Genomic DNA, 14,902 nt, shown 5'->3' with positions numbered 1-14,902 from the left:
ATCAGGAAGGGATAATAAGAGGTTGTTGCTGGATTTGATTCTTCTTCTATGGTGGCAGTAGTCAAATCATTGCCTCTGGTGGCATAATTGACCTGCAAAGGACATTGTTATTGACCCTGAAGACAGGGTGGTTTGGTGCTGAGCCAGCACTGTGGGATCTGAAGGATGGTCTATAAGGTGGGGGGTGTTGGATGTGTGTGAATAAGATGGGGGTAGTTTTCACCATCATGGGACGTGTGACAGATAATGTACTTTGAGTGGCAATGGGAATGTAGATCCATCCACACTTAATTACAGATCATAACTATAGCCTAAGTGTGATTTCTATGGCTGTTTGCTGTGTCTACATTTGACCTACATCGCATAAGACAGCATACACACTGTAGCTACAGCCTGTTCCCGTCAGTGGAACAGCACTGTACCTCTGCTGAGCACAATGAGGTGAGCGAAGTCAAAGACAGGCGATTGGCTGTCGGCAGCACACTCTCATCACCGCCTCACTCGCGGTACCCATCTGGCTCCCGCATTTCATCATTACGCACATTACCAGCATTGACGCATCAAGATCAGGAGAATTTTTTTTTGCGTCATCACGATCACAACCATATATGGGTCATTCCTCTGTTTCTCTGACAGAGTGAGGGCTGTTTTTTTTTTTTTTTTGTCGTCGGTTAAGCTTTAAGCTACTGTAACTTTAAACATGTTGGACATACGTTATTATCCCTTTAAATCTGTCGCGCCGTCACACTCTGATTCTGTGTGTGAGCACAAATACTCAGATAAAGCAGCCGGAAACGGGCTAAAACTGAGCAGCTCGGCTGAGCTGGAAGCTCCAGGCAAACATGAATAAGGCAGGACCGCGTTATGCAATAAAGCACACAGCTCTATATCTGCTCTTCCCAAATTGTTGTGCATTTATCGTGAACACTTGTGCTTCCACTGAAGACTGGAGAAGAAGAAGGAAGAAGAAGGAAGAGGGGATAGAAAACCCCACTGACACCGTGAATGTACACTGGTTGGGTGACGCAGAGGGAATATTAAATTCCTGTGACAAAGCTGCAGTCTCCACTGGCTGATGCTTGTTTACCAGTTTGAGAGAAAGACTGGAATGACTCCCTCTACAGTTGAAATACGTTGAAATACATTCAAGGGGATGTGGAAAACATCAGTGTGATAAGAATAAAACAATAGCTAACTGTAATTTATAGGCTAAGAATTAGAAGTCAGTTAACTTCCCAATTACTCCATCACTCTGTGCATATGATTAGCCTGTATATTCAGGTCACTGTGCATTCTAGTGTTTTATAATCTATCTCAATCATCCCTTTAAATGACGCAGATGTGGGCTTTATAGGTCAGGAACATTTTGTTTGCAGGGCCTATACATATCCTGATAAAAAATCTTCTCAGTAGCCAAGTGTTGGATCATAGGACCACGGCTGCTATAAATAAAGCTACAGTGCTGACTGACTACGCTCAAATGAGTCGGAAGAGGGCAGAGTGATAGTAGCTGTGCCTTTTACTTCTCTCTCTCTCTCTCTCTCTCTCCTTTGAACTGAGCCATCTCACTCCAGCATTCATCCCGTTTCCACCAATAGGCCCAATGAGCTGACTGCGCACCGCCCACTATCGGTGTGTGTGTATTTTTTTTCTCTCTCAACCCCCCACCCCCTCCCCTTCTCCTTTCCCTTCTATTTTTTAAACCAGAGCTGGATGTGTAGACCGTCACATGTTGTTTCACCCCCCTCAGTCCGGACACCAGGAGACATGTGTTATTTATTGCTCAGCTGTGGGAGAAGACGAACGAACTCGCAGCCGGCTCTGGAAATAGAGGATTAAAATAAAGCGCGGAGTCGATTCGGCAACTCGAGGAAAGGAAGCAGCATTGTGTCTGATCGCAGAGGACGCGAGAATGGCGAGTCCGCCAAACACGGGAGACCAGTCGTTAATACCCAGCAATACGAACGCGAACAACGCTGTCAAGAAATGCGGATACCTAAAGAAGCAGAAACACGGACACAAGCGCTTTTTTGTTTTGAAAGAGCCGAGCGAAGGGTTCCCTGCGCGGCTGGAGTACTACGAGAGCGAGAAGAAATGGAAAAACAAATCGGCCGCGAAGAGAGTTATTCCCCTCGACTGCTGCCTCAATATCAACAAGAGAGCGGACGCAAAACACAAATATCTTATTGCTCTTTATACCAAGGACGAATATTTTGCCGTAGCGGCAGAAAACGAGCAGGAACAAGAGAGCTGGTACCGGGTGCTGACGGATTTAATGGCAGAGGGGAAAGTGTATGATGGCTCGGCGTCTAACTCAGCGTCCTCGCTGGTTGGCTTCGACGAGGCGAGCTACGGTGTAATAACGCCGGTTACCGCCGTCTACAAGGAGGTATGGCAAGTTAATCTGAAATCTAAAGGCCTGGGGCAGAGCAGAAATTTGACCGGGGTGTACAGACTGTGTCTCTCCAGCCGGACTATCAGCTTCGTCAAGTTGAACTCCGAGGTAGCCTCCGTCATCTTACAGCTGATGAATATCCGGAGGTGCGGCCACTCTGACAGCTTCTTTTTCATTGAGGTGGGTCGTTCTGCAGCCACGGGTCCCGGGGAGTTATGGATGCAGGCTGATGACTCTGTGGTGGCACAAAACATCCACGAAACTATCTTGGAGGCGATGAAAGCCATGAAGGAGCTGTCGGAATTCCGTCCGCGCAGCAAGAGCCAGTCGTCTGGGACAAACCCAATCTCTGTGCCCACACGGAGGCACCTGAACAATCTCCCCCCCAGCCAGACCGGGCTTCCTCGGCGGTCGCGCACTGACAGCATGGCTGCGACCTCTCCTGTGAGCAAATTTTCTTCCTGTCGAATACGCACGGCAAGCGAGGGCGATGGCACCATGACACGCCCCATGTCAGTGAGTGGGAGCCCGCTTAGCCCGGGGGTCCACAGGACCCTCCTGAGCAGATCTCACACCATCACAGCTCGCCCTTGTCGGACATTTGAATCCTCTTCCCTCCAGCACAGTAAGTCCATGTCTATGCCCCTGTCTCCCTCCCCACCCATGGCCACCCCTAGCCTAGTGAGTCTTTCCTCCTGCCCAGACAGCAGTGCCCCTCGCCCCTCCAGCTGCAGTGCCTCCTTCTCAGGCTCACCCAGTGATGCTGGTTTTATATCATGTGAGGAGTATGGCTCTAGTCCTGCAGATGCACGGGACCTCAGGCTGCCACTCACCCTCCGTAGCAACACTCCCGAGTCCCTCAAAGCTGACACCCCCCCCTCCCGGGACAGCAGTGAGCTTGAAGGCTACATGGTGATGGAGCGACAGAACCAGAATGGTTACCGTCGGTTACCGGACCTGGACAAGGCATATCGAAAGCGCACATACTCCCTCACCACTCCCCGCCAGCAAAGGCCCCCTCCCCAAGTATCTTCAGCCTCTCTGGATGAGTACACTCTTATGAGGGCCACGTACACCAGCGGAAGCCAGTCTTCTCGCAGGTGCCACACTGCCTCCCCTAAAGGGACCTATCCTGAGGATTACAGGGATGTCCATATCGGATCTAACAGTGTCCAAGCTGACAGTGGTTATATGCCCATGATGCCAGGTGTGACACCTCAGACGCCAGGGTCTAAAGATGACCCCTACATGCCCATGAGCCCCATGTGTGTTTCTGCTCCAAAGCAGATCATCAACCCCCATTCGCACTCCTCTTCAGCAGGGCTGGCCCTACGCACAGACTCCCCCGGGAGTGTTTCTCTGGAGGAGAGTGGCTACATGCGCATGTGGTGCGGAACCAAGATGTCAGTGGAGAGCACAGATGGAAAGCTCACCAACGGAGAGTACCTGAATATGTCTCCTGTTGACCCTCTAGTGTCTCTCACACCCCCAGACTACATCCTTAGTCCCTCAGGAGGAGATCCCCACCCCCAACAACATCACAGACAGCCTTATTTTTATAGCTCTCTTCCACGCTCACTTAAAGGCCCATTGCAGCGCAACGGGTCCACAGACACAGACCAGTACGTGGTGATGAATTTACAGAGACAGCGGATAGAAGAGGAGTCCAACTATTGTCCTGTCTCTCCACGAGACTCGGTGGCCAGCAGCTCTCCGGTGACCTCCTCTGCCCCATCTCCTCTCAGACTGGCTCGGTTAGATGGAGGTCTGGTACACCGGAGTAGGGTGTGTCGGCCTACCCGCCTGGCTCTGGAATCCCTCAGAACGTTACCATGTATGAGCGAACACCCCCTTCCATCAGAGCCACGCAGCCCAGGAGAGTACATCAACATAGACTTTAGCAGTGTTACCTGTGACCCACAGGCATCCACAGTGTCGGAGAGCTCTGAGTCTTCTGTGAGTTTAACATGTGGGAAGAGAGGATCCCTGCCACTCTCAGACTATGCTAATGTTGATGTCAGTTCTCCAGGTCACCTTGGCTCAACCCAAGCTAGGGTTTCCCCCACTGCAGGGTGCCTAAACCACACACCTGAAGTCTTGTCTTGTCCTCTGGCGAGCACCCAGCAGGGCATGCAGGAAGGCAAGGAGGAAGAAGGGGAAAAAAGCAAAGAGGGACAGACAGAGGAGAGGGGGATGGTAGAGGAGTATCCTCACCAACAGCAGGTGAGCCTGACGTGTCAGCCTGCTCCAGTTAAGGATGACTACACTGAGATGACTTTCAGTCCTCTTGCCCCTCTCCCTGCTCTCTGCACCACTGATGCTGCTTCCCTCCCCACCAGCCCCACCGCATGTGTCCAGAGACTCAGCCTTGAAAGCAGCATTGTGGAAACGGTGCCCCATGTCCCAGAGCACTCTTTTCTCATGGGGGGTCCTTCGTTATCTGTCACTCTCGTGGATCCAAACAGGGGAGCCAAAGTGATCAAGGCTGATCCTCAAGGGCGTCGGCGGCACAGTTCTGAGACTTTTTCCTCCACCACCACTGTCACACCCGTGTGTCCATCCTTTGCCCACGACACCAAACGGCACAGCTCCGCCTCTGTGGAGAATGTGTCCCGCACTGTTCGCAGTTCTGAGGGACCTGACGAGGACTATGGCAACAACAGCCCCATGTGCAGGGAGACGTCAGCTGGTTATCAAAATGGACTTAACTACATTGCCTTAAACTTGATGGAGGGAAACTTTGGAGGATGCCGGTTGGGGGGCTGTGATGGACTCTTGAGGTTCAAGCCCGCCTGTGGCTGCAAGGGTGGCATGAATGGTTTCAACACCAGCCCCTATGCCAGCCTGGGATTCAAGGAGACTGCTGCTGCTGTGAAAGGTGAGTGTTTTCCTACATGTCACACACACTCATTCATCCAGTCGGTGTTCATTCATGAAGGGAGTTTTGTCAGGGCTTGAGTACATGAGAGATCCGCCTCAGGGCCACTGTTTACTCTGCAGAGATAGGCTACTCATTGCTAAGCAGCAGTTCTGAGCACATTTTCATTCCAGAGCTGAGAATGATGATTATCTTTAAGAGAAGATGCTGAAAACGGCTTCATTTGTGTGTCTACAGTAGAGCCTGTGTGTTTAAAACTGGCTGTGGATTTAACCCACTGACTGCTAAATATCACACTCTCACATTTTTTAGTTTCTGTTCAAAGTAGAGGTACCGCCACCGACAAACAACAACCTACAGTGTTATTTAATCAAATGTAAAGTGTTCATTCTTTCTTCAAGAGTGGTGACATTCAGATACACATGCGTTAGAATAGCAATTTAGGGTCTGCAAACACACGTTACAGGAGCCTTGGGAAGAACCTGAGCATTGCCTCTGGGCTGTGATGGTTAGATTATACATATAAATTAGTCACTTACTCGTCACACCCATGACACATTGACAAATATCAAAGCTGCGTATGCAGGGAGGGACCTCTCTGCTTGGTCCTTGATGTGTTAGAAACTGCACAGAGCTGTCAGAGCAGCAGCACCGGAACATGAGCGTGTTCCTGCCAAAAAATAAGAGCTTAGAATTCGAGAGTTGAGTAAAAGCAATGAAGTATGCAAAACAACAGAAATGTATCCATACATCTGTTTAGAGGGAAACAACAGCTATATCAATTCAGGAATCACTGGATTTAAATTAGATTTTATTTTACAACCATCTTATTTTGAAACAGTTTTATTTTGAAAACTATGGCCAGACTTATAGTTGTATTTTATTCTGGCTGGTTTGATGCTGCTCTTGTGTGTCTGTGTGAATGGTCTGCTCTAGTTTCCCTTCAATGATCCCTTTTTTAAGAAATGTATTAATACCACGTCAGTATCTTGAAAAACTGAGTCAGCGGCACATGCAGCACTGCACATGATGTGCGTGAATTAGCCGTGAAGTCCTTGTGACTAGCTGTCTAAATATTACCTTTCACCTCATTTATTCGCTGTTGCATCAGTGGCTTTTCATGCATTTCTAAATGGAAGGGATTATTTACCGAGGTAGATGACCTGGCAGGGGCATGTCAGAAGTTGCTATTGTTTGAAAAGAAAACACACTGTGTCAGGATCATCGTGAGTCAGGAGTCAGTGTTCCTGATGGTGAAATAGAAGAGTTTAATTGCCGTTTGTGGTTTCACAACCAAGTTGTCCCTCTTTGTCTCTGTCTCTGTCGGCTCTCATGCTGTGAGCACAGCCAGTGTTAGGCTTGGTGGAAGTCATCGGGTTCCCCAGAAAAACAAGTGAGTCAGTTGTTTATCAGTTGTCAGGTACTGGGTTTCAGGACTGGAATGTGGGCAGTGTGCAAAGGTTGCTGGGAGAGGTGAATGCTCACTTGTTTTTCTAACCTGGTGGGATGGACTCAAAGGGGGGATGGGAGGATTCTCTTTTTTTTTTTCTCAGTGTGAGCAACTTCATAAAAACATGCCAATGAAACAGTTTTACACAGGAGCTGATGTTCACTGATGTTTTGTATGAACACATACGGCTTGAAAAACCAGGCACTTACACATACATGTGCCCCTCACATCTATTACTGTGTTCATTGTGTCCTGTTACTTTTATGTCTCGGGACCCAAATATTGAATTTTGACCCTGAGTGGAGAAATTGGTCTGAGGCGGCGAAAGCAGAGGAGGAGGAAAGAGGGAGGTGAAAGAACAATGGTGATGGGTGGATGGACGACTTTGTTTTGTTTTTTCAAGTCCAACAAAATAGACAATTGAGCTTTTGGCTGTAGGCAGGGAGAGATTGAGGGGGAGGAGTGGAGGAGTAAGAAGGACAGAAAGAAAAGAAACAGAGGGATAGAAATCAGTGTTGTTCCAGTAAGAGCTGATCTTTGCTGCTGTATCTGGGTTATATAAGACTGTCCCAACAAATTTCTTTGTACGTAATAGTGAACCACTCAACTCTGACATCAAAATACAAAACACTTCCCTTTTCGTGTGAGAGAGGGCACACCTGTTTTGTTTACTACAAAATGTCAGGCTTTACCACATTCTCTTGTTATCACTGAGGTAACCATAGTTTGTATACCCTGCAGTACGTCTGCTTGAAACAGGTACATTAGGGAAATAAATCACCTGACCTCATTTGGCATTGCGGTGTGAGGTAGAGGTGGAGAGGGAGAGATGCTACTTCCCAGCTCGACAAACATGCAAATATGCAAGCATATCTTACCTGTGTGTTTATGGAGGGTTGGGAGGAGTGCCTGAGTCTGTTACTTGGGAGGTTTCACTGTTGTTGTTTGGGTTTTGGCCCTGACATTACATGCAGGGGAGAGGGGGAGGAGGGGGCTGTTTAGCTTTCAGTGCACGCTTTCTGGTTGACAATGTCAGTTTCTTGACCTTTGAACTAGCAGTGTGTGTGTGTGTGTGTGTGTGTGTGTGTGTGTGTGTGTGTGGCTTTGAGAGATATATCGCCATCAGGACATTTCCAGAAATACAGAAAAAGGGCGTGTGTGTGTGTTTGTGCTATTTTTTGCAACTTTTTTTACTCCCTTTCTTTGGCTGCTCTCACCTTATCCCTCCTTTTAGAGTAAATATGTATCGCCACTTCTCTTCTCTCCATAAAAGCTTCTTTATCATCCTCCTGTCATCTTCTTTTCCCACTTCTGCCCTCAGTTACCTAATGTTTCTCTCTTTGGCTAAAAAGATCCTTTGTGGGTGGGGGGTGGGGTGGGGGGTTGTAAGGGAGAAAACTCACTCACAGTCTCAATTTGTGGGCCCAGACTGCACCCCACCACCACCACCATCACCCAAACAGACACACACACGCACATTTCCACTTTGTCTGTGTGTCTACGTCTCCTGCGTGCGTACATATACGCAGCCATCAGCAGATGGCGGAGGCGTGGGGGGGTGGGTCAGGGGTTTTGCACCTGCCCCGCCAAGCAGTGCTCACTGGTTATCTGGCCCTTCAGAGGAGAGTGACAATACGCTAATGACTGGCCACCATCTGCCACAACAACAACAGGGAGAAGGTGGGGGTGTGGCAAAGCAGTTTCAAGAAGCCATACTCAACCCCCTCCTCTTCCTCCTATGCCTCTCGTCCTCCCCCCGTTTCCCCTCTCCTTCTCTCCAGGCATTGGTTTCTGTTTTTCAGAAATCATGTGATTCAACCCCTCCTTCCCCCCCACCACCCCTTACACACTCTCCTTCACCACACCGGTGCATTGGAGCCTTGTGCTCTTCCTGTTGTTATCTGACCTCAGTGGAGTGTCTCTGATTGGCTTTTCACACCAGAGGCCATAGAGGATTGTCTAACGTTGCATTAAACAATTAAATAATCATATCTGATTAGAGCCACTAACAAGACTCTCACTCCTCTCACTGCTCGGTTTACCTCACACTGCCAAGCACAATAACAGACAGCCAACTGCTTTGAACAATTGATTTGAAATATCTGAAGCTGCAATGATGAATCAATTTATCAGCAGCTATATTGGTAACTGATTTATCCTCTGAGTCATATTCCAAGCAAAAAAGCCAAACTGTATAATTAGTTGCGACCCTGGAAATGACTTTTGTTACGGTGTGTTCATGAGAAGGTGGGAAAGTCTGACATCTGAGAATCAGGAACTAGCTGCTAAATTATAACCCTTTTAATGCTACAGGCAACCGTATTCACATGTTTGTCTTCCAGGTTTGATGTTTTTGGACAGCGTAGCTCATGAATGCAGTGAGATTGTGCACATACAGTCTCTGTCCTCACCTGTCCTGTATACACGTCCCCTACAGACAAACATACGCAGCACTCCTGGCTGTGTGAAACATAACTCTTTGAGCAAAGTAGGGCGTGGTGTTCCAGCACTAGATAAAAACAAAGTTAACCTAGCGTATCCTCAATTTAGCTTGGAGGTAAGAAGGATTACATTCACTTCAGGATTAGACATTGTTGAGCAGCTTGTTTTTCTAGAGGGAGAGGAAGACATAGAGCGTCTTTTGTGTGTGACATGAGTGCGGATGCCATACAATACTTATATATATATATATACACACACACACACACACACACACACACCAAGTAAGTTCAGTTACGTCTTGTGGTTATAGGCTGATTCATTCATAAACAGACTAGCTCATCGTAAACTCTTCTCCAAGAAGTCTTTGGACCCCGTTGCTGTATAATACTTCTCCATAGAGGTTAGATTATAAAGTTAAGCATAACATGAGGCACTGACTATGAGGAATGGAGTGGTGTAATATTGCATTGACTTGTCTTATGAAAACTGAAATCTGAGCATGTTTTATAACCTGCTATAAAGCATTTGTCTGTTACCTATGATGCTTTTAGAGCTGTCTATCAAACAAAAAACAACACAAGAAAAACAATATATTGAATATATCAACGGGGGCTTTGGGAAACTGATTGTTTTTTTCACCATTTCTGACATTTTTTAGATCAAATGATTAACTAATTGTCGAATAAGACAAGATTTACAAACACAGGTAAGTTGGGGAATGTATTACCTGTGTTATCTGGAATATATGTAATAATGCGACAGCAGGATAGCAACAAAGTTAGCAGTGGCTGTTGTTATGTTGGTCAGACCGAGGTGTGGGAGATCAGAGGTGAAGAGTCAGTCAGTGTTTGTTTGGCGGAGCGCTGCTGTAGATCAGGGAGGAGCCAGCAGGGCAGGAATGTAAACAGAGCATATCTGAGCCTGCATATCTCTCTCTATCTGTAGGAGGAAACTGTTCCTGACATCAGTTTTGTTGTTTGCAGATTTCCAGCGAACAAAAAACAAAAAACAAACAAACAAAAAAAAAAAACAGTTGGTGATCCCCTTCCTTTCTTGCTGTTGCTGTTCAGTTGGAGCAGTTCCCCTACACGCCCATTAACTTCGCTCTGCAACAACATGAAACTACTCAAGCAGGCGATGCATCAACAGACATGAGCCCTTGTTTACACTGCCTGTGAAGCACTAGAGAGGAGGCTGCTAATGCATGCCTGCGTGTGTGTCCGAGCCGTGAATGGAGCAGGGCATTAAATTTAGCCTGTGAGAACTAAATAAATAATGAACAGAGTGTGTGTGTGTGTGTGTGTGTGTGTGTGTGTGTGTGTGTGTGTGTGTGTGTGTGTGTGTGTGTGTGTGTGTGTGTGTGTGTGTGTGTGTGTGTGTGTGTGTGCTGTGGTTGTGTGTGTGTGGTGTGTGTGTGTGTGTGTGTGTGTTGGGACAGGGGTTGTTGGGATGGGTGGGTGTGGGTAGGAGCCATTGGGTTCATTCCCCTGCTGGACCTCTGTCCCTTTCTCTCAATACTAACCCCTCCAACCCCCCGCCCACACCCCTCACCCCCTACCAAAATTCTCCCCGCCCACCCACACTTTTCTCCGATCAGCATGTGTTTGAATAGCAGTGTGCGTGGCGAGTCCCCATACGCCATATTGTCCACTTGCATCATTGTTCATTCAATAATCATAATCTTTTCGAGTGCTTATGTTCGTGTCTACACCTGGTTGCTAATCTGAGCTGTTAGTGATTCAGCTCTCCTTCCCGGTAGATCTCTGTCATTCTCACCCAAGTGTCTGTCTCTACAGGCCACTGACTAGCCCAGCCCCTCCAGAAACACACACACACACACACACACACACACACACACACACACACACACACACACACACACACATTCAGATTGTTATGGACCATGGGTCCCATGACCTCACTGCATTCCCGTTCCTCTCTGTCAGGTTGATTCTGTTGCTGTGGTTTTTCCACCACTTCCCACCCCAGTGTTTCTATTTTCCTCTTGTCTCTGACATCCATGGCAATGAAGAGACAGAGCGCAGCCAGCCCAGGTGGCCACAGGAGTGAAATCCACTTTTTTAATTTTCAAATGAACTCTGTGGTTTTTGCATCCCTGGGCATCTGAAGAAATCTCTTCAATGTGTTTTTTTCCCCTGTGATCATCAATAAGGGTTGTGTTTATAAAGCTTTATATTTGAGATTAACATCAGATTTTCATTTAGAGCGAGTATGTACAGGGCAAAGAGAGAGAACAGTGTGTTTATGGTGGGAGTAGCTGGGGGGGGGGGACTCTGAATGAAAGGTTTGTTTTAGAGAATGACGATCACATCCAGCTTTGTGAAAACAGCTCTTGTTCATGGCTGGGGAAGAGGGAGAGGAGACAGCGAATGAGGGAAGAAATGCAGCCGTGGTGAAGGGGTGTGTGTGTGTGTGTGTGTGTGTGTGTGTGTGTGTGTGTGTGTGTGTGTGTGTGTGTGTGTGTGTGTGTGTGTGTGTGTGTGTGTGTGTGGACCAAGACTTCCGCTCCCATTTGATAGCTCTGCATGCAAATGAAACCTCACAAACAAGTACACAGGGGCAAGGGTCAGTGCAGCTTTCCACTGGGAGAAAAGTGACACTCTGAAGACTGAGTTTATAGCATGTGAAAATACACAGCTTTGCTGTGTGTGGGAGTAAATCTTTGTTTATTTGACTTCAGTAGGTATGCAATCAAGAATACATACCTGTGTGTGTTGGTGTGTGGGAGTGTTGTTTGTCTCCTTTGCTGTTCTTGGTGGCTGCCCTGTGTCATCTGCACAATGCTAAATGCCAGTCTGTTTTTCCCCTGCCGTGAAAGCACTTGCCACTTCAGTGTCTACCAGCTGAGGAATATACACACACACACACACACACACACACACTCTCTCTAAGGCAGTTCACTGGAAGAGCACTTATTCCTTACTTGGTAACAGAGTGATGGTATACGTTTGACCTCTTCCTCCCTTCTATTTTGTTGTCCATTGTGATGAATCACATATCCTGCATGTACACACACTTAAATTAAGTTTCTGTAGGGAGTATTGACTGGGAAATCTCATTCTGTTACATGCAGGTTCATGTCTGTAATCACATGACAAGAAACTCACTTGTTGTTTTTTTTTCTTCTTCTTATTCTTCTTTCAGAATGAAGGCTGATGGATCCCCCCCCCCCCACCAGCCCCCGCCCCCCACCTCTCTCCTTTTCCTGTGAACGTAGGATTTCGCTGCAGCCAAGTGACGAGGTCGCCACAGTGACAGTTGGACCATGAGCTGCAGCCAATGTCCTTTGACCTCTCTGCTGCCTTCAAGGGTCACTGGGACAGCCATCACCATGGAAACACAGACACTTGACCCTTCCCCCAAATCTTCCCTCTGCTTTTCTCGGCACCAAAACATTCAGGCGCCATCGCTGCTGTAGTACTAGATTACTTTAAAAAAAAATAAAATAACAAGAACTTAAATGGACTTTTAACTCTAATTATAGATAGGTAACTATTTATCTATTTATCTCTGTACGTAGGCCTGCAAAGTTATTCTGCAGTATATTGTTATGTTAATTATTGTTGCTATTACCATTCATACACTTTCAACTGGCTTTCTTTTGGCTTCAGCCAAACGTTGCCAGAAACTCTCACCTGAAAATCTGTGAGCCAAACCTGGAGAGCAAGTGTGCGCACACATATACGCAAAAAAACAACCTTACATGCATACAGATTACATGTATTTATTTATTTATCATGTCTGTATGCAGTAAATGAAATGTGTGTGTACATTTTTATACAGATTGTACTGCAAAAAGAGGTGGCATTTATGAACATATTTAAAAAATCAAAGTTAACATTTGCTTAAAAAAAAAAAAAACCCTACCTCAGCAAAAACCAGGTTGGTACCAATTCACACAGTAGAAATATATATAAAATATTTATTTTCAGAGGTGAATGTTTTTTAAGAATCACCAATCCAAAGCCTTACTCTAACCATCAGCCCCCATCTGATGGACCTTTTTAGTTTGGACCTATAAACACGCAGTATATCAAAGATTTAACCGATCATCTTAGAGACTGAATGTGCATCAGAGCCGAATGAGAGACAGCCTCTCTGAGATTAAGTTCCTTCTCTCCCCACTTACATTTATGACAAGATTATGTATTAAAAATCCAGAGTAATATATTTATTAATACGTCTGAGATGGAGGATTCATACACACTAAATGAATACTTAGAGGACCTTAGAGGAATACTTGACATTGCATTGCATCACAAATGCATGCAGGTGTCATACATCCAAACAATGCAGAATGAACAAGGTCCACCTGGACCTGACCACCAGATCTGTGGCCTGTCTGAGCCCAAGTCTCAGCACCTTCATACACTTTACCAACTCATCCACTGTTCACCTGTGACATCCTGCACACCCACACAACCCGCAGGAAGCTATGACGTGTCGAGATGAGGGATGGGAACATGAATGTTTGAAGTTATTTATACAGAGTAACTGGACAGCCCAGTATCTTACATTTTCTCACCTGATGCCTCATTGTGGAGGTCTGTCACACCGCACCAGGCAGCACTGAACAATGTGGCGAACGCAGGACGCAGTCTGTCTGGCTGTTTTTCAACAAGCCGCTCGATAGCTTGAATTCACGGCCTCCACTGCATGGTCTTGCACTTACAAACTTTCTAGATTGTAACACAAGACACGTTGAATGTAGTACATGCTGTGTTCCGAGCTCGGGAACACACACAACCCAACAAACACAACAACAACAACTGCAACAACAATAATGAAACATGCAGAGGTACTGAATGGAGACTATAACAGATACAAGCTGAATAAAAGAGACAAACCAGGGGAAGTATCTTATTATTTATATGAATTCACTGGTACTTAACCTTTGCCTATATACTGTAAATAGTGCGACGTTACAGAGAATTACATCCAAGTGAACGCTGCAAAACTTTGAGAGATGTTAAGTTAAATAACTTCTGTTGTTTGTACTGTACATAGTATGTGTTTGAGTGAAATTTCTGATACAACAAAAGCACTAATTAAGTTATGCTAACCAGTATGGTTTGGCTTTGATTTTTTTTTTTTTTTTTTAAACTGTCATGGGATAGTCTTGTGAAATTGATGCCACTATGAGGACATTTTTTAATGCTGTAATTCTGAAAAAGATTTTAAAGAGAAATCATTATTACTTGACATAGTTAATTCTTGTTACTAAGGTACAACACAAATGGCATATATGCAATATTTACACTTTTGAAAATTAGTTTACAAAGATGTACCAAATGTATAAATACTGTTAATAATGTTTGTTAAACCTTAAAATCAGATTTTTGCTGTTTGTACTTTTTTTTTTTTTTTTTCTTCAAATTTGAAATGGAAACTTTTTTCTGTTTGTTTTGAGCAGTGTTTTGCATTTGGATAATGTTTCAAGTTTTTATTCAGCATCTAAAAAGGTTACGATATGGGCCCTGGCTTATCTTGCTGTGTCTTTCATTGTAAATAATTCATATCTTGCATATTGTGATGCTACTAAGAGATGATAATTTAAACTTAGTTCATTGCTTTAGGTTGTATTGATTCTTTATAGACACATGCAATAAATAATGATGTTATTTAAGAGAGCCATTTGCCTCTGTTTCGATTCTCCTCCCTCTCTCCTCCCCGTCACATCACAAACAAGCCCTGGCTTTTCATCTCTGAATGGGCC

General features: G+C 45.7%; 1 protein-coding gene across 1 annotated transcript; it reads left to right on the top strand.

The window, feature by feature from the left end:
* The first annotated feature begins 1,730 nt into the window (after nucleotides 1-1,730).
* On the top strand, nucleotides 1,731-12,358 carry irs2 (insulin receptor substrate 2). Its single transcript, XM_022740557.1, has 2 exons — nucleotides 1,731-5,273; nucleotides 12,331-12,358. The coding sequence occupies exons 1-2, from the start codon at nucleotides 1,913-1,915 to the stop codon at nucleotides 12,333-12,335; spliced, it is 3,366 nt and encodes a 1,121-aa protein (XP_022596278.1). The 5' UTR covers nucleotides 1,731-1,912; the 3' UTR covers nucleotides 12,336-12,358.
* The last annotated feature ends 2,544 nt before the right edge of the window (nucleotides 12,359-14,902 follow it).

Source organism: Seriola dumerili, unplaced genomic scaffold (genome assembly GCF_002260705.1).
Source record: "Seriola dumerili isolate Sdu_G_001 unplaced genomic scaffold, Sdu_1.0 BDQW01000052.1, whole genome shotgun sequence".
NCBI lineage: Eukaryota > Metazoa > Chordata > Actinopteri > Carangiformes > Carangidae > Seriola > Seriola dumerili.
Note: the sequence above shows the minus strand (reverse complement) of the source record. Positions and strands in the feature narration are given on the sequence as shown.

Coding starts and splice junctions, on each gene's coding strand:
- irs2 (XM_022740557.1), top strand. CDS start 1,913: ATGGCGAGTCCGCCAAACACGGGAGACCAGTCGTTAATACCCAGCAAT.